General features: G+C 45.5%; 1 protein-coding gene and 1 long non-coding RNA gene across 2 annotated transcripts in view; one reads left to right on the forward strand and one right to left on the reverse strand.

Annotated features, from left to right (window-relative positions):
- LOC142662166 (uncharacterized) overlaps window positions 1-16594 on the reverse strand; it is a 44313-nt gene extending 27719 nt beyond the window's left edge. Inside the window, exons 1-2 of the long non-coding RNA XR_012850878.1 lie at window positions 16299-16594; window positions 4688-4736 (exon numbers count right to left, since the gene is read on the reverse strand). This is a non-coding gene — a long non-coding RNA (uncharacterized LOC142662166). The remainder of the gene's footprint in view (window positions 1-4687; window positions 4737-16298) is intronic.
- Window positions 16595-16684: 90 nt separating this feature from the next.
- The window catches only part of BAX (BCL2 associated X, apoptosis regulator), a 30969-nt gene continuing 28270 nt past the window's right edge, over window positions 16685-19383 (forward strand). The window contains exon 1 of the mRNA XM_075840187.1: window positions 16685-16853. Coding sequence (XP_075696302.1) covers window positions 16751-16853 — 103 coding nt within the window. The 5' untranslated portion in view covers window positions 16685-16750. The remainder of the gene's footprint in view (window positions 16854-19383) is intronic.

A 19383-nucleotide genomic window follows, 5' to 3' on the forward strand; every position in this document is an offset into this window, starting at 1 on the left:
TCCTGTAGCTCTTCACGGTTACTGGCGGTCCTGCAGCTGCCACAGTTACTGGGGATCCTGTAGCTCTTCACGGTTACTGAGGGTCCTGCAGCTGCCACAGTTACTGGGGATCCTGTAGCTCTTCACGGTTACTGGGGATCCTGTAGCTCTTCACGGTTACTGGTGGTCCTGCAGCAGCCACAGTTACTGGGGATCCTGTAGCTCTTCACGGTTACTGGGGATCCTGTAGCTCTTCACGGTTACTGGGGATCCTGCAGCTGTTGCAATTACTGGGGATCCTGTAGCTCTTCACGGTTACTGGGGATCCTGTAGCTCTTCACGGTTACTGGGGGTCCTGCAGCTGCCACAGTTACTGGGGATCCTGTAGCTCTTCACGGTTACTGGGGATCCTGTAGCTCTTCACGGTTACTGGTGGTCCTGCAGCTGCCACAGTTACTGGGGATCCTGTAGCTCTTCACGGTTACTGGGGGTCCTGCAGCTGCCACAGTTACTGGGGATCCTGTAGCTCTTCACGGTTACTGGGGATCCTGTAGCTCTTCACGGTTACTGGCGGTCCTGCAGCTGCCACAGTTACTGGGGATCCTGTAGCTCTTCACGGTTACTGGGGATCCTGTAGCTCTTCACGGTTACTGGGGATCCTGCAGCTGTTGCAATTACTGGGGATCCTGTAGCTCTTCACGGTTACTGGGGATCCTGTAGCTCTTCACGGTTACTGGGGGTCCTGCAGCTGCCACAGTTACTGGGGATCCTGTAGCTCTTCACGGTTACTGGGGATCCTGTAGCTCTTCACGGTTACTGGTGGTCCTGCAGCTGCCACAGTTACTGGGGATCCTGTAGCTCTTCACGGTTACTGGCGGTCCTGCAGCTGCCACAGTTACTGGGGATCCTGTAGCTCTTCACGGTTACTGGGGATCCTGTAGCTCTTCACGGTTACTGGTGGTCCTGCAGCTGCCACAGTTACTGGGGATCCTGTAGCTCTTCACGGTTACTGGGGATCCTGTAGCTCTTCACGGTTACTGGGGATCCTGCAGCTGTTGCAATTACTGGGGATCCTGTAGCTCTTCACGGTTACTGGGGATCCTGTAGCTCTTCACGGTTACTGGGGGTCCTGCAGCTGCCACAGTTACTGGGGATCCTGTAGCTCTTCACGGTTACTGGGGATCCTGTAGCTCTTCACGGTTACTGGTGGTCCTGCAGCTGCCACAGTTACTGGGGATCCTGTAGCTCTTCACGGTTACTGGCGGTCCTGCAGCTGCCACAGTTACTGGGGATCCTGTAGCTCTTCACGGTTACTGGGGATACTGTAGCTCTTCACGGTTACTGGGGATCCTGCAGCTGTTGCAATTACTGGGGATCCTGTAGCTCTTCACGGTTACTGGGAATCTTGTAGCTCTTCACGGTTACTGGGGGTCCTGCAGCTGCCACAGTTACTGGGGATCCTGTAGATCTTCACGGTTACTGGGGGTCCTTCAGCTGTCACAGTTACTAGGGGTCATGTGGCTGTTATTGGGTCCACTGAGTTTATCACCATTATGGGGGGGCCTTACAGCTACTATTGGGGTACCTTGGCACTCTATTTTTCAGCAAATTGTGGATTTTGCTGAAAACGCCACCCCTATCAATGTTCCTAGTTACATCGGGATGTTTTTCCTGCGGAAGTGCAAAGAGTCAGTCGCCTTACAAGTAATCAAGTAAAGAGAAATGAAAAGTATTTGTCTCACGTTACCGGTTTTAATGTATAATCAAGAAAAAAAGTCAGGCCGAGCAGCTGATTTGCTATATATATGTAGGGAGGGGAAGTTTAATACATATTTTGTTACATTTTTCACGTTCCCTTGTATAACTGTCAGTCAGGAAGGCAAGCCTAGACTGTGTAGAGGCCGTATATATAGTTACATATGGATCTAATTCAGTGCCGGCTATGTTTGTATGACCACGCAGCTGTTGGTATGCAGACTGGCATGACGTGGATGGAAATCTCGGAGGTCAATCGGTTTATGGAGCTTCCACAACTACCCACTTTATTATTACTATACAATAATCCGACATCTTTCCGATCCCCTTATATACTGTCGTTAATAACAAAACAAATTTGTTTTTATGCCATCAGCCCTTTATGACTCTACAGTATATTTCCCAGGAAAACATCAGAAAACTTCTGTTGTCCAGATGGATGCCATCAGCAATAACTGTACCCCTTGCTGACAGATGCCGCCTTTGTATAAATGAATCTGTTTTTGCTGATATCAGAAACTAGGAGAAGTGGAGCGATCTTTGGCTGATCAAGTGAATGGGTAGCCCCAGTGAAGGTGCAGCTACGGCCCTTCATTCTAATATCCGGTAGGGGTTCCAGCAGTTGGACTACATCGATCAGTTTGTGACGTCATATTCTAGCAAGATGCCGTCACTTACTATAATGGGGAAAAAAAACATTCATTTAAAGTGTCATTATGTAAATTTGCTAGATTAGGAGGATTCTTGTATAACAGGCGTAGATTGTAGAACCTTTGCTATATTTCTGCTGTAAATAACGTACTGAAATGAGTTTAAACTCCCTGCTATTGTAACTAGGCGGGGAGAAAAAAAATAAAAATAAAATAAATACACGCACACACTCGTGTGAATCCGGCCTCAGACACAGCCCATGAACAGATGTGGGGCGGTTTCTTGAAGAAAAAAAAACCAGAGAATTTGATTTTTTTTATCCTGGACAAACCCTTTAAGAACGCAGGGTGAGCTTGCAACGTGTAAATGGCTATTTTTAAATTTTGTGTTTTTTTTTTTTTCCTTAAAAAACTAAGTGCTTTAATGACAGTTTTTGCTCTTGCTTTACTACTGAATTACTTTCTCCTTTTAAAGCAAATTGACCTGTTCACGTTTCGTTGCTTCTCTATTTGCTTATCACTTATGAAACAAATCAGCTGTGACCTCCTTCCTTGTTTCAGATGAGTAATATTCCTGTAATATGGACACCGATTAACCACGTATCAGATAAGTCGCCTTATCATGTGACATGTGTTTAGTAATACATGCACACTAATTAGATACAACACAGTGGACCGACACCGCTGCTCAGTGGTCCAAAGTCCTGTTTTCAGATGAAAGTCAACTTTGCATTTCATTTGGAAATCTCGGTCCCAGAGTCTGGAGGAAGAGTGGAGAGGCGTCAATCCAAGTTCCTGCGGTCCAGTGTGAAGTTTCCAGTCAGTGATGGTTTGGGGCCGTGTCATCTGCTGGTGTTGGTCCACTGTGTTATATCAAGTCCAGAGTCAGCGCAGCGTCTACCAGGACATTTCCCAGCACTTCCCTGATCACCTCCCTGCCACGCCGCATTGATAACATCTCAGCAGTGCCACAGGCTGATCGCCCCCATGCCACGCCACATTGATAACACCTCAGCAGTGCCACATGCTGATCGCCTCCATGCCACGGCACATTGATAACACCTCAGCAGTGCCACAGGCTGATCACCTCCATGCCACGCCACATTGATAACACCTCAGCAGTGCCACAGGCTGATCGCCTCCATGCCACGCCGCATTGATAACACCTCAGCAGTGCCACAGGCTGATCGCCTCCATGCTACGCCGCATTGATAACACCTCAGCAGTGCCACGGGCTGATCGCCTCCATGCCACGCTGCATTGATAACACCTCAGCAGTGCCACAGGCTGATCGCCTCCATGCCACGCCGCATTGATAACACCTCAGCAGTGCCACAGGCTGATCGCCTCCATGCCACGCTGCATTGATAACACCTCAGCAGTGCCACAGGCTGATCGCCCCCATGCCACGCATCATTGATGCAGTAATTCATGCAGAAGGAGCAACGACCAAGTATTGAGGGCATATACTGGACATACTTTTCAGTAGGCCAATATTTCGTTATTAAAAAGCATTTTTGAAATTGGGCTTATTTAATATCCTAATTTTCTGAGATAATAAATTTTGGGTTTTCATTAACTATTACCATAATCATCAACATTAAAAGAAAGAAATGCTGGAAATAGATCACCCTGTGTGTAATGAATCCATATAATATACGAGCTTCACTTTTTGAATTGAATTACTGAAATAAATTAACTTTTTAGTGATATTCTAATTCATTGAGGACTTATATATATACACATTTTCTTAGGCCCCATTCACACGTCAGTATTTTTCATCTGTAATTACGGACCCATTCATTTCTATTGGCTACGGACACATTTCCATATTTTTACGGATGTGTGTCTGTGCCGTAGAAATTATGGAACATTTCCTTCTTTTGTCCGTAATTACGGCACAAACTTCCCATGGAAATCTATGGGCACTTCCATAATTACTGACTACTACGGATATGCACCCATAGCCGTCTGTAATTACGGAAGCGTTGGTAGGCGACGCCAGGTTTGCAGACGTTGCATATCGTTTGCGGTTTTCTTTTTGCGGATCCGTAAATACGGATGCTCTAGACTGTATTTACGGACACCGTTTCGTATAGGCGGATGATTTACGTAGGACTATAAATGACTATGGATCCGTATTTACGGATGGATGAAATCTACGGTTGTGTGCATTGGGCCTCATGAGGTTTATGTAAGAGACCGTAGACTTGTTTTTGGATAAGTAGGGCAGTAGTATGATGCAGCAGAAAAAAAGAAATCCTCCATTCTATGAGAATGACATCATGTATTATTCAGCTGACCTCACCACCGCAGCTTCTGTGATCACGTCATGTAGAAATCCGGATAGATCTGCAGGAATGGGAGGAACGTATAGAAAAACGATTACCTTCCCTCTTACCGTACATGGAGGGTGACACGAAATACATTTCCACCATTCTTGTGTTCTGCGTATTATTATGTGCGGTTATCCAGGGACAAAATAACGTTAACCGTTAATATTATTGTTATAGGAAAACAAGTCACTTACATTTCAATTACATTCTGAATGGCGGATCAATAACCCAGTCACGTGGTGCCGAAATCCCTGTAGTTTCCTCCGAAATGATGATGCGCCGACGCAGCCCTACGTGATCGATGCTCTTAACGAATTTTTTTTTTTTTTGTTGACACAGTCCTACGAGGGCTTCATTTTTACGGGACAAGTTGTACTTGGAATTAGAATTGTATGTTGGAATTGGAAAAAAAACGCAGTTCCACCGTTTTTCTTATGGGTTTCTCTTTTTACGGTGCTCAATGTACGGTGAAAATGACACGTTACCTTTATTCTGCGGGTCAGTACGATCACGGTGATAGCACATTTATATAGTTTTTGTTATGTTTTAGTGAAAAATTTGCATCGCCCTATTGTGACCCCCGTAACTTTTTGATATTTCGGTGTATACAGCTGTGTACGGCGTCTTTTTGTACGTGGAAAGATGTTGTTTTTATTGATACCATTTGGAATGTCTGCAATTTAGATCATTTTTTATTCCATTTTTTCGTGCGGGTTGAAATTGCAAAAAAACAGCATTTCAGCCATTTTGTCCTTTTTTCCCGCTACGACATTCACCGTATTGGATTAATATTTTTATAGTTTGGGCATTTTCGGACGCGGAGATACTTAATGTATTTATGTTTCTTTTTGTTTATTTCTTTTTATATACATTTATGTTTTTACCCATAGCAATCAATCACAGCTCAGCTTTCGTTTCTTAACCTGCTTTGAAAAAATGAAAGATGCCCTGTGATTGGTTGCTATGGGCCACCAGGCAATTTTCTTGGTTGGACAATTTTAATAAATGAGATCCATTGGGTAACTGCCTCAGGAGAAGATTTTTGTACCATATAATGCATATAATGCCCTTTGTGGGGTGGAATGGAAAATAAATTGCAATACCTCCATTGTTTTTGGGGTTTTGCTTTTACGGCATTCACCTTGTGGTAAAAATGAAATGTTAAATTTATTCTACGGGTAGATGCGATTACGACAAATTTATATTATTTATTTATGTTTTATCACTGTTACCAATAAAAAACCATTTGTGTCGCTATATTCTGAGACCCATACATTTTTTATTTTTCCGTCAATGTGAGGGGTTATTTTTTTGTGAGGTGCGTACGACTTTCTGATCACTTTTGAATACATTTTTTGGGGGATGTGCGGTGACCAAAAACAGCAATTCAGGGGAGGAGGGGGGGGGGGGGGTTGTTACGGCATTTGCTGTGCGTGATAAACTATGTTATATTGTAATAGTTTGGACTTTTACAGACGCGGCGATACCAAATATATATATTTTTTTGTTTTTTACATTACATTTAAAAAAAAATTCTGGTCCCCTGGGGTACTTGAATAAGCGATCGTCAGATCGCTTGTGCAATACGATGTAGTACATTTGCTTTCGCTCTCATATTAAACGATCCCTCTGGACGTGCTTAATAGGGGGACCAAGATAGCAGACATGGGGGTCTTCATTAGGCTAGAACTCTGCGTAGTGCCGTTCCTCTACTATTCCTCCTAGAAATTTAGAAATGAATTGAGTGGGTGTTACCAGTTGGGTATGCCTCTTTATACAGACTGACACTGTCCAATCGGTGCTGTTAGAGTGACTGTGTAGAGATACACTTCTTTGACAAGGGGAATGGTAACATCCAGTTGTCAATTTATTCATACATTTCTAGGAGGAACAACAGAGGCACAATGCAAAGTTCTAAATAAAAAAAATTACAGAATTGATTTTTCATGATATCTAGTATATACTAAAATAGACATATCAGGGGAGGTGACGGGTCCTCTTTAAGAAGATAGCTCTAATTATTTGCAGTGTGCTTGGAGGAGGTGGCCAGAGCAGGAAGTCAGTGCAGTACAGCTTTAGCCAATAGCTGCAGAGCAGGAAATTCTGTCAGAGATAGGGGTGTCGTTCAGTTCTGTATAAACATGTAGCAGTTTTGTTATTGCCTGCGGTGTCAAGGATCCACAGTGTACAGGCCAGGGCAACTTTTGCATTTGGGGACCAGAGAGTGAAAGTGTTAACAGCCCCAATATGGTAAATGACCCTAGGACTATATTTTACTAGTTATGAAAATTTGCCCAGAGTTTAACTTTAGGTGCAATGCTATGATGTGCAAATACTAGCCACACGCAGCTGTATATTATGGGGGGATCCTAAAAAGAATAGTCATATACGTCTTTCCATTATACTTTCCCTCTCTTTAGGAGCCAGTTCTTGAATTTGGCTGCTGCGGTTGTGGTTTTTACACATTTTTTTAAAGAGACATGTGGGTAGAACATATAATATAAATTTATAATAATATGCCCCGTAAATTTAGCGGTATTAAAGCTCTGTTAAACTGGCCGCCTCTATTTTTCGTTAGTAGTGCCCCTTTAAACTGGCTCCAATCATTTTAACTCTTCATATTAAAGTGTATGTGCACAAAAAAGTTTTTTATAAAGACATTTGAGAAGACAGTATCGGTGGTGGATCGGCGCTGAGACCTCCAAAATAACTAGAAAAGAGGGGCTTGCGGCACTCAACAGAGCAGTCTGTGGCATTCTTGCCAACTCCCAGAATGTTTGTGAGGCTCCCAGAAAAAGGAGAGACCTTTCCGGACGATCTGTCACGTCTCCCAGGTGCTTCGTATCCTTTCGAAATACTCTCCTTCCTTCATTCCTGCAGACATCTTCACTCCCGGACGCCCCCATAGAGAACGACCAGAGGCCGGGACACCCGTGAGTATCTGCAGATTCTGTGGTCTGTATTAGTATACAGGGTCTAGGGTCTGTATTAGTATAGAGGGTCTAGGGTCTGTATTAGTATACAGGGTCTAGGGTCTGTATTAGTATAGCGTGTAGGGGGTCTGTATTAGTATAGAGGGTCTAGGGTCTGTATTGGTATAGAGGGTCTAGGGTCTGTATTAGTATAGAGGGTCTAGGGTCTGTATTAGTATAGAGGGTCTAGGGTCTGTATTAGTATAGAGGGTCTAGGGTCTGTATTAGTATAGATGGTCTAGGGTCTGTATTAGTATAAAGGGTCTAGGGTCTGTATTAGTATACAGGGTCTAGGGTCTGTATTAGTATAGAGGGTCTAGGGTCTGTATTAGTATAGCGGGTAGAGGGTCTGTATTAATATAGAGGGTCTAGGGTCTGTATTAGTATAGGAGGTCTGGGGAGTCTGTGTTAGTATAGAGGGTCTATATTAGTATAGAGGGTAGGGGGTCTAGGGTCTGTATTAGTATAGGAGGTCTGGGGTGTCTGTATTAGTATAGGAGGTCTGGGGTGTCTGTATTAGTATAGTGCTTCTATAGTCTGTATTAGTATAGAGGGTCTAGGGTCTGTATTAGTATAGGGGGTCTATAGTAGTATAGGAGGTCTGGGGTGTCTGTATTAGTATAGAGGGTCTAGGGTCTGTATTAGTATAGGAGGTCTGGGGTGTCTGTATTAGTATAGGAGGTCTGGGGTGTCTGTATTAGTATAGAGCTTCTATAGTCTGTATTAGTTTAAGGGGTCTCGTCTGTATTTGTTTAAGGATTTCATTTAGGGTCTTTATTCTTTTTGGGGTATGATAAAGAACATACTACTTGCCGATACTTCCTGATGTCACTTCTCAAAAGTTGGCAAGCATGGTCAATGGCTCATCAGCCGTAGCTAAGAGTGGATGATGGGAGTCGAATAGGGTTGGTGCTCTGCTGCAGTTTATTGGTCCTATGGATTGGTGGAGGTCTCGGCGTTTGGACCCCCACCAATATTATTTGCAGATATAAGTTATGCCCTTCGGCTATGCTTCTGGTAACAAGTTGTCTTCGACACAAATAATGAGCAGTAGTAACCATATTTTCTATGCAATAAGCTGCATGATATCTATGAATGAGAAACCTGTTAGACAGGATTTGGGGACGGAGAGAATCCTCCCCACATCCTCCATAGGCTGTTCGTTTTAGTGATCTTGCCATTGGCTATATATTAAAGGGAATGTGTTGCCAGCAAAACATGTTTTTTTTTTTTAGTTAAACAATTAGTGTGTAGGTGATTAAACATTGTTCTAATTTTTTTTATTTTTTTCACTTGTCAGGAAATATTATAAATTGGATTCAATTTATAATATTTCCCAGCACTGGTCACTAGATGGAGCAATTCCCAAAATTGCAGCATTGCATGTGGTAAAGCAACCACATTGCTTTATGCTGCAAAATTGGGAAAAAAATCCCTCGCTCTAGTGAGCTCTCAGAATCCCCCCCTCCTTTATCCTGGCTAGTGCCGGGAGAAACGAGGGGTTTGAACGGTCTAACCTCCTACACTGTGTGTCGCCATTTTTTGAGCTAACACACAGTGTAGAAGGTTTACATACATTAGTAAACACACTGAAACACGAACATACATAGAAATCACTTACCTGCTCCAGTCGCCGCCGCTCCCTCCGGTCCGTCCGCTCCGTCTGCTGCCGCTGCTCCATGTGCACAAGTCCGGAAGCCGCGACCCGAAGTAGTAATCTTACTGTCCGGCCGCGACTTCCGGTCCACAGGAAAATGGCGCCGGACGGCGCGCATTTCAAATTGGACTGTGTGGGAGCGGTGCATGCGCCGTTCCCACACAGATAGCGTACACCATAGTGGATGGAACGGGCCCCGTTCGCATTCCCTATGGGACTGGAGCTGCCGTATTCCATGTCTGTATGTGTCGTTAATCGACACACACAGAAATGGAAAAAAAAATGGCAGCCCCCATAGGGAAGAAAAAGTGTAAAAATACAAAAAAGTAACACACAAACACACAAATAAATATAAACGTTTTTAATAAAACCCTAACATAAAACTGATATAAAAAAAAAATTTTTGGTGACACTGTTCCTTTAACTTAGCTGCATCGACTTCTGTGTAACATTTATTGCATTAGAAGACGCCAATAAAATTGTTTGCTATTATATCTTAATCTTCAACGTGCTGTTGAGCTCCCTCGTAGATATGGGAGGGAGCTAAAGCAGTGCTCATGTGGGCTTCCTGGTTTATGAATAGAATTATAGCAAAACAGTAAAGACTGACACATACTACAAGCAGTAGGAGGGAGAATTAGGTGTGGGGGTTTAATTGCATAAAAATGCTCATTTATATACCATTCATGATTAATGGAAAGATAGGCGACGACACCCCTACGAGTACTATAATGGCTGGCAATAGTAGTTGTCAACAAAATCACTAAAGATAACTAAACCAATTGTGCCAAGATTAAATATTAAATTTCTCTATTAAATCACGCAAAACAAACGTTTATTAATGTGTTCAGTCCTAGTGAAAAGAAGAAGCTGCTTTTAGTGCGTCATTGGCTGGCATGCACAATATCAGAAATCACTCAGCTGCCAGTGTACAGGAGGATCCGAGAGGTGGCACTGAGCATGTGTGACCACCTCCACTGGACATAATGAGAGGAAAGCGAAAGAACACCAGGTGGCGCCATAACACGTATTTAAAGGGGCTCTCCGGGCATATTATATTTATGGCTGTCATGGAAGTCAATGGCTCAAAATATATTAGAATGAAATTTAGACGAGTGTTCCAACAGACACTCACGCCAGGCACTTTATCCAGCATCCTCTTTAGGAGATTTCATACCGATATTTATATAGAGAGAGGAGACATAACACACAGACGCTGCTAATATGCTCAAAATACTCCTCTGGGGGTTTATTGCCAAACTTAATTACAATAATATCATTCAAAAGGGGTGTAGGCTTGAGGATAACCAATCAGAGGCAATGTGACAATATTTCTTATTCAGTCAATAGCAGACCATAAGAATATTTCAAGTACATAATTATAATTCTTCATTAAAATGCTGACATCCGGTAACACCTGGAGACAAACAAACAATGGGGGTGTTGTTAACTGTTCTTTCCCATGAGGGAGTTTGTTGCGCTAATGAGAAATAGTTGCATTTTATGTCTGGGCGTTCAGCACACACGCTAGAGCATCATCACGCCAGGGGCGGCGCTGCTTCTATAATAGAGCGTTCAGTGTTGGGAAAGAGTGCTAGAGTGTCCTGAACTGCGAACTGTAACGGAAAAGGGAAGACGGTCAGAGGTGGTTTTGCCAGGAGGAAGGAGTTTGGGAGCTGCTGTCGAGACAGAAGGAGCGAGAGAGACCGACTACAAAGAGCTGGAACTGAGGAGCCTGCGAGACTGGTGAGGAACGGCCTAGTCAGTCTCCATCGTGGGGCCTGGAGTGTCGACAGGTCCTGAAGAGCCAGCATGGGTGGTGTGTGAGACCCTACTGTAGGCATAGCTGGCCTGGACGATGAAGGGGATGTAATAGTAGATGTGGCCTCAGGACAGTAAGAGTACCGACAGTGTCCAGCAGTAGAGCAAAAATAATGGGGACAGTCGGCCCACGTGGAGGCCTATAATGGCCAGTGTATAAAGCAGCCAGCTACCACCTATTAAAGGGGCACTAGGCCCGAAGTGCACAGACGCAGCCACCATCTTTAGCCTCAAGCAGTTAACCCTTGTCGGGGCTAGGGCCTCTCAGCAGTGAGAAGACTGTATAAATTCTAAAGACTGGAACTACTTGTTGTGCCTCCCAGAAGGGAAGAATATATATTGTTTTTGTGGCCGTGTGCTCCATCACCACCAGCAAAAGAACCGGATATATTTGGCACATTAAACTTCCTGTTTCATTGCTTTCTGTGACGTTCCTGCAGGGGTCTCCACCATCATACCCCACGCTCCCCCACCTTACACATCGACATCATCCCAGTATGAGGATCAGCAGGACCAGGCCGACTAGAGATTGTAATGTCTGGTTATGCTAGAAAGCACTCCGCTCCAGTCAGCAATGGACGGGGCGCACAGTGGACATTTGCTCAGCATTTGCTGATGCCAGCCGTGCTCTTATGTGTCCACTTTAATGAGCCCTTGGGCACACCTATGCCAAATGTTGTTAGGTACAGACAGGTATCTCATCAGGTTAGGATTATGTAAATATTACCTCATAAATATGTTTAATGGCCGTGCCTGAAACTGACAAAAACAACAGCATTAGTCATGACTGAGTAATGCGAGGAATGCTGGTGCAGAGAGTAGTACTGAGTATAACGCTCCACGACTTCTGATGTGTAATACCAATGCCAGAAATACTTGGGACTATCCGGATTTTATCTGCGGAAAGGAAACAATTAACCAGAAATATGTCTTTAGTATTTTCCAGTTATTTACAGAGTATTTCCTCCTAGGATAAATGGATCTGCTTCTGGGAAAGCGACGTAACACCCAATACGGCGGCCATTACTGTGTCCACGGGTGTTGCCACGCAGCTTTCCCAGACTCCTGAATGGCAAATCTGGCATATAAATTCCCTCACTCTGTATCACTGTATTACTAGGCAGATTGCCTTCGGGACTTTAGCAAAACTGGTCGACAACCCCTATGGGAGGTGTAAATGCGGCCATACTGGTCGTCATTAATCTTTCCCAGATGCAGATATAAATTAAAAAAGCAGATGAATTGAGTTTAAAAAAAAGGAATATATATATATATATTAAAGGGGTTGACTCAATAAATATGACCTCTTAGGGTATATGGACATTATAGAAAAGGGTCCCCTATATGGGACTCCCATCTATGATCTAAAGTGGAGAACCGCTAACGCCTCTTGATCTGGCAGACCCGGCCCTTTCATGTCTCATGGTCACCTGGATGTATACAACGAATGTTTCCATTCACTTGCTGCAAGCAGAGTTCTTGAAATGTTTAATAAATAGAAACACCAAGGGCAGATTCGTACGCCAGTCTAAAAAATAAGTGTGTAGGAGTGATTTGCAGAAAATATATTTAAAGGCGCACACCTCTTAATAACTTTGGCACATTTTGGACTGTCCTAAAGTCAGAAAATGAAATCAACATGTGCGCCATTTTTGGCTTTAGTATTAATAAATCTGTCAAAAAAGGTGGAAGCCACACCCACTCATTTTAAACCCCGCCCACTTTTCTCTGCAGAGAACAGTTGCAAATGTTTGCACAACTATGGCATGCGCTGTGATTTGAAACTTTTTTTTATTAGAAAAACTGGCACAAATCTATCCCCCCAAAGTATAATAGAAAGTTATAGAATTTTTCATTAGTTATTACTAATAATAATAATAATAATAATAATGCTTTACACTGGAAAACCCCTTGAAAGAACATCCACATCAAAATGTAATTTGTATAGAAACTGTGGATAATATGGCAGTACAAGTTAGAGACGTTTGTCCTGCCGAGCCACCCTTGCCCATTATCTACCCCCAGTTCAGTGGTAATTCTGTCCTCAGGGTGTGTTCACATTACGTTTTAAGGCTATGTTCACACGCTTAGCAAAAAACGGCTGAAAATACGGAGCTGTATTCAAGGAAAAACAGCTCCTGATTTTCAGCCGTTTTTTTAGTCAAACTAGAGTTTTTTGCGGCCAATTTTGGAGTTTTTGAAAAACGGCTCCAAAAACGTCTCAAGAAGTGACCTGCACTTCTTTTTCCGGGAAATCAATGGGCAGATGTTTGTAGGCGTTCTGCTTCCGATTTTTCAGCTGTTTTTCAGGACGTTTAAACCTGATATCTCACAACCCCATTCAAATGAGAGGGGTTGTTAGGCAGAGTATCCATAGCAACCAGACTGTCAGAAGTGACTTGTTCAGATCAAACCTTGATTGGGGCTGTGCTAAAATAAGATAAGGTAAGTAGGCTGGCAGCAGTGCAGGTGCGCCAATTCTCATCTCATCCCCTGTTATTATTAACCCCTTGACGACATACCACATAAATTGTACATGACAACCACCAAGGGTAAGGGTGGAGCATGTAGTGAGCGGGTGTCCGCTGTATGTTACAGCCAACATCTCACTGCAATGTGCCTGTTTAACCGCTGCATCTAAGCCGTATGAAGGAGGGGGGGGGGCCAATGTGTTTGATGATGGTTGTCATGGCTGCCTAGGGGCTAATGAGGTCATCCAGGTCTGCCATCTTTGTGCAACAATGGGAGCCGCTAAAAAACATTAGTATTGCAGTATATTGTGCAAGCAATTGCTGGTTCAAGTCCCCTAGGACACCGTTAAATAAAATATTTTTTAACGTAAAAAAAAAAATATTAAAAGTTCAAAAAAACTTTTTTCCCACTTCTCCGCTACAGTAATGTAAACTTTTTTAAAATTAACATAACTGGTATTGCTGCGTCCAGAAAAGTCCAAACTATTATTTTATAACGATATTTAACACTGTAAAAAAAAACAAAAAAACGAATTCAAATGCCAGAATTGCTGTTTTTTGGTCAACTTAGCCGCCCCAAAAAGTTGCATGTACTCTACAATATCTACAGCTCACCCCGCAAAAACCAAGCCCTCACATCCCACACAAAAGTAGAAAAGTTATGGCTCTCATAACTTGGCTATGCCATTTTTTTTTTATCTCTTAGGCTATGTTCACACGGGGTATATTGCCGAGTTTTTTGACGCGGAAACCGCGTCGCAAAACTCGGCAAAAACGGCCCGAGAATGCCTCCCATTGATTTCAATGGGAGGCGTCGGCGTCTTTTTCCCGCGAGCAGTAAAACTGCCTCGCGGGAAAAAGAAGCGACATGCCCTATCTTCGGGCGCTTCCGCCTCTGACCTCCCATTGACTTCAATGGGAGGCAGGAGAAAGGGTATTTCTCGGTTTTATGCGCGCTCAATGGCCGTGGGCGAAAAACGGCGCGATAATCGCCGCGAAAATCGGCGTGCAGGGAGAGGAATATCTGCCTCAAAGTTCCAAACGGAATTTTGAGGCATATATTCCTCCCCCAAAATACTCAGTGTGAACATAGCCTAACAGTTTTTTCTTTGTAATAGTAAGGCCTCATTTACACGAGCGTGTGCGTTTTGCGCGCGCAAAAAACGCTGCGTTTTGTGCGCGCAAAAGGCACTTGGCAGCTCCGTGTGTCATCCGTGTATGATGCGCGGCTGCGTGATTTTCGCGCAGCCGCCATCATAGAGATGAGGCTAGTCGACGCCCGTCACTGTCCAAGGTGCTGAAAGAGCTAACTGATCGGCAGTAACTCTTTCAGCACCCTCGACAGTGAATGCCGATCACAATATACACCAACCTGTGAATAAAAAAAGACTTTCATACTTACCAAGAACTTCCTGCTTCCCCCAGTCCGGGCTCCCGGCCGTTGCCTTGGTGACGCGTCCCTCTCTTGTCATCCGGCCCCACCTCCCAGGATGACGCCGCAGTCCATGAGACCGCTGCAGCCTGTGATTGGCTGCAGCCTGTGCTTGGCCTGTGATTGGCTGCAGCTGTCACTTTGACTGAACTGTCATCCCGGGAGGTCGGACCGGAGTTATCGGTAAGTCAGAACGTCTTTTTTTTTTTACAGGTTCATGGATTTTCGGAGCGGAAGTCACTGTCCATGGTGCTGAACCAGTTTAACGCTTTCAGCACCGTGGACAGTGACTGTCTCCTGACGTCGCGTACCCGAACATTTTTTACCGGTTTCGGTCAAAACGAGTTTGGCCGAACCCGGTGAAGTTCGGTGCGCTCATCTCGAATTTGACACTCCGTTTGGATGTTTGTAAACAGAAAAGCACGTGGTGCTTTTCTGTTTACATTCAGGAGTTTGACAGCTCTTGCGCGAATCACGCAGTTCGCACGGAAGTGCTTCCGTGCGGCATGCGTGGTTTTCAAGCACCCATTGACTTCAATGGGTGCGTGAGTGCGCGAAAAACGCACGATTATAGAACATGTCGTGAGTTTTTTTCTGCGCACACGCGCTGAGCGCAATTCACGCATCGTCTAAACTGCCCCATTGACTAATATAGGTGCGTACGACATGCGTGCAAAGCACGCGCGTCGCACGCGCGTATATTACGTTCGTGTAAATGAGGCCTAAGACATATATAATTATAGATTTGGTATCGCCGTAATCGTATCGATCCGTAAAATAAAGTTAACATGTCATTTTTACCGCACACTGAACGCCGTCAAAACAAAACCCAAAAAACAACGCCGGATTTGCTGTTTTTTTCCCATATCACCCCACAAAGAACGTTTATTCAGTTTCCCACTACATTATGTGATACATTAAAAGCTGCAACTCGTCCCGAAGAAAAAAAAACTCCGATACGGCGATGTCAGCGGAAAAATAAAAAAGTTATGGCTTTTGGGAGGCGGGGAGGAAAAACGAAATCCAAAAATGACTGCGTCTCCATAGGGTTAATCAGATTTTTGTCCCTTTTTGGTTGGCTATGAAGAATCATGTGACCTACGCCGTCCACCTCTTGCAGACTGTTGCCATCAGTATTTTTGGGGGTACCAGTGGGTGCAATAGATCGTTTTAGAGAATAGATTAAATTCCTTCTGCAGTGATACATCTATAAATCTCTACATACCATGCAGTTCAGGGCTCTAAGAAAGTAGGGTGACAGTCCCAGCTATAATATCAGCCATAGTGGTTGCTCCCCCAGTTCTGATAATGACGGGCTCCATTTCACTATCGAGCAGGCAGTGACTCACTATCATAGGGTTGGCAGATCTGCCCTGCCCTGAGGTATTCAATTAATTTCCAGTTTCCTGATCTGTTGGCAGAAGAGCAATAACATCACAGTCAGGTTTACTGTAGAGTACGTGGACCATGTGCCAGGGAGACGTTCTTTCTCCGGTGACAATGACACAGCACTACTCTTCACTTGCCAGTAGTCAAGATGGCGCCCGCGGCATCCCCCGTAGATGCGTCATGACGTAGCGAGACGCGTTAGGTCATCTCAGAGGTGTGGCCTAGATAGCCGCTCTGTAGTGTGTTGGCGGCAGCATCATAGTTGGGTAGTTACTGTTCGCAGAACGAATGGCGGACCAGGGAGCCGGCGGGGATTGGCCCCAGCAAGAGGGTGAAGAAGCCAGCGGAGGAGCCCCGGGAAAGAATGGACGGAGGGAGAGCAGCGGCACAGGTGAGTTGTATAGCTGGTGGTAACGTGGGGAGTCCCTGCACATATACATGTCCAGGCCTCTACCCTGTGCCTGAAGTATATATTATTATATCTGTATATATTATGTAAAGCTACTATATATATAATTAGTGATGTTAGGCTTCTCATCGGTAGTTGTGGAACTACAAGTCCCAGCCTTAAAAGGTCACATGATGTTTTCAGACTTGTGTGGCCCCTTCTCTCTGCGGGTCCCCCGCTGCACTGTAATTTTTGCCTTGTGATGCCGGAAGCGTCTTATACAAGTTGTCAAATAATGAAAATAAACCAGCATGAAACAGACAAATGTGGCTGTATGCGGGTCGCCGGCTGTATGCGGGTCGCCGGCTGTATGCGGGTCGCCGGCTGTAGCGGACCGGGTCCGGCTGTATGCGGGTCGCCGGCTGTAGCAGACCGGGTCCGGCTGTATGCGGGTCGCCGGCTGTAGCGGACCGGGTCCGGCTGTATGCGGGTCGCCGGCTGTATGCGGGTCGCCGGCTGTATGCGGACCGGGTCCGGCTGTATGCGGGTCGCCGGCTGTAGCGGACCGGGTCCGGCTGTATGCGGGTCGCCGGCTGTAGCGGACCGGGTCCGGCTGTATGCGGGTCGCCGGCTGTAGCGGACCGGGTCCGGCTGTATGCGGGTCGCCGACTGTAGCGGTCCGGCTGTATGCGGGTCGCCGGCTGTAGCGGACCGGGTCCGGCTGTATGCGGGTCGCCGGCTGTAGCGGACCGGGTCCGGCTGTATGCGGGTCGCCGGCTGTAGCGGACCGGGTCCGGCTGTATGCGGGTCGCCGGCTGTAGCGGACCGGGTCCGGCTGTATGCGGGTCGCCGGCTGTAGCGGACCGGGTCCGGCTGTATGCGGGTCGCCGGCTGTAGCGGACCGGGTCCGGCTGTATGCGGGTCGCCGGCTGTAGCGGACCGGGTCCGGCTGTATGCGGGTCGCCGGCTGTAGCGGACCGGGTCCGGCTGTATGCGGGTCGCCGGCTGTATGCGGGTCCCCGGCTGTAGCGGACCGGGTTCGGCTGTAGCGGACCAGGCCCGGCTTTATACTAGTCACTGGCTCTATATGGTCCAGCTATATCTGACCAGGTCCACTGTATGCAGGTCATCAACTGTAGTCCTATCTATAATATGATGTGATGGTCCTTGAAGCGTATTCTTTCTTAGGTTTTCAGGCTTTGTCAGCTGGTGGTGGCGGTCCAGCTGATATACCAGAGACCAGTCGTTTGTTGCCCGTTGATGGTGCCGGTGCCTGCACATAATGGTGTATATGTACAGGGATAGGGCTAAGTGGACAAACCCTTCATAGATAGATGTTAGGAGCAGGTCTAGTGATATGAGGCTAAGGCTATGTTCACACGCAGAGTCAAAAACGTCTCAAAATACGGAGCTGGTTTCAAGGGAAAACAGCTCCTGATTTTCAGACGTTCTTTCAGCAACTCACGTTTTTTACGGCCGGTTTTGGAGCTGTTTTCATTGGAGTCTATGAGAAAACGGCTCCAAAAACGTCCCAAGAAGTGTCCTGCACTTCTTTTGACGAGCCGTCATTTTATGCGGCGTCTTTTGACAGTGACGCGTAAAATGACTGCTCGTCTGCACAGAACATCGTAAGACCCTTTGCAAGCAATGGGCAGATGTTTGCCGACGTATTGGAGCCGTCTTTTCAGGCGTAATTCGAGGCGTAAAACTCCTCCATTCCGTCTGTAAAGAGGTCGTGCGCACATACCCTTAGCGTTCCATAGGATGGGTGCAGCACGAGAGAAGTCTTCTTGATGGTCATTCGTGTGGACTAGTAAGAATGTTTTTCTAGGATAGACCGAGATAAGGAATGAGTGAGGTGAGAACATGAGCATCTTTCTGGCAGCGTCTCAGAAAATATACAGCACGCCATCTGTTTTAGAACTACAAGTCCCAGCTGTTTGTTTGGGGTCGGAGTTTGTTAGTTTTGAACTGCGCTGCTTCTACTTTTATATTCGTTTGCCTTGGCAGCGGGCGACCACATGAAAGTTACAAGAGGTGGCAATTCCTGCTGCTTGTTCACCGTACTGGGGGGATGTTATCAGAAAAAAGGACTAATTGCTCGTTTGTTTTAAAAATTGCATTAGTTTTGATACGTTTTCCTCTGGCATGGCAGAGGATGTGTGTGTAGTGACCGTCAGTGGTCGCAACTCGTAAGGTTTGGGCTTCACAGGTCGTGTGGCCAAATATTGCTCTCTCGTCCTGCTGCATTGCAGGTAATGAAAGTTAATGAGGTCGCTTTGCGCTTAACTTCTTGAAACTGCGGTGTCGATGTCTCGACATTACGGCGGTCTTTGGAGGCACGACCTGTGTTGCGGCCAAAGTCGCCAATTAGGCTAAGACTTCTCCTATGGGGATATGCCTATTAGGACCTTTGAATGTAATGAGGGGGTATCCCATGCCTGACACTGCCCTTTAGTATCCTGTACTGACCTACTAATGGCGGCTCTCGCTCTGGAGGACGCGGCTCATCCTTATATTACATGGGTTGACC

This window comes from Rhinoderma darwinii, chromosome 10 (genome assembly GCF_050947455.1).
Source record: "Rhinoderma darwinii isolate aRhiDar2 chromosome 10, aRhiDar2.hap1, whole genome shotgun sequence".
NCBI classification, from domain to species: Eukaryota; Metazoa; Chordata; class Amphibia; order Anura; family Rhinodermatidae; genus Rhinoderma; species Rhinoderma darwinii.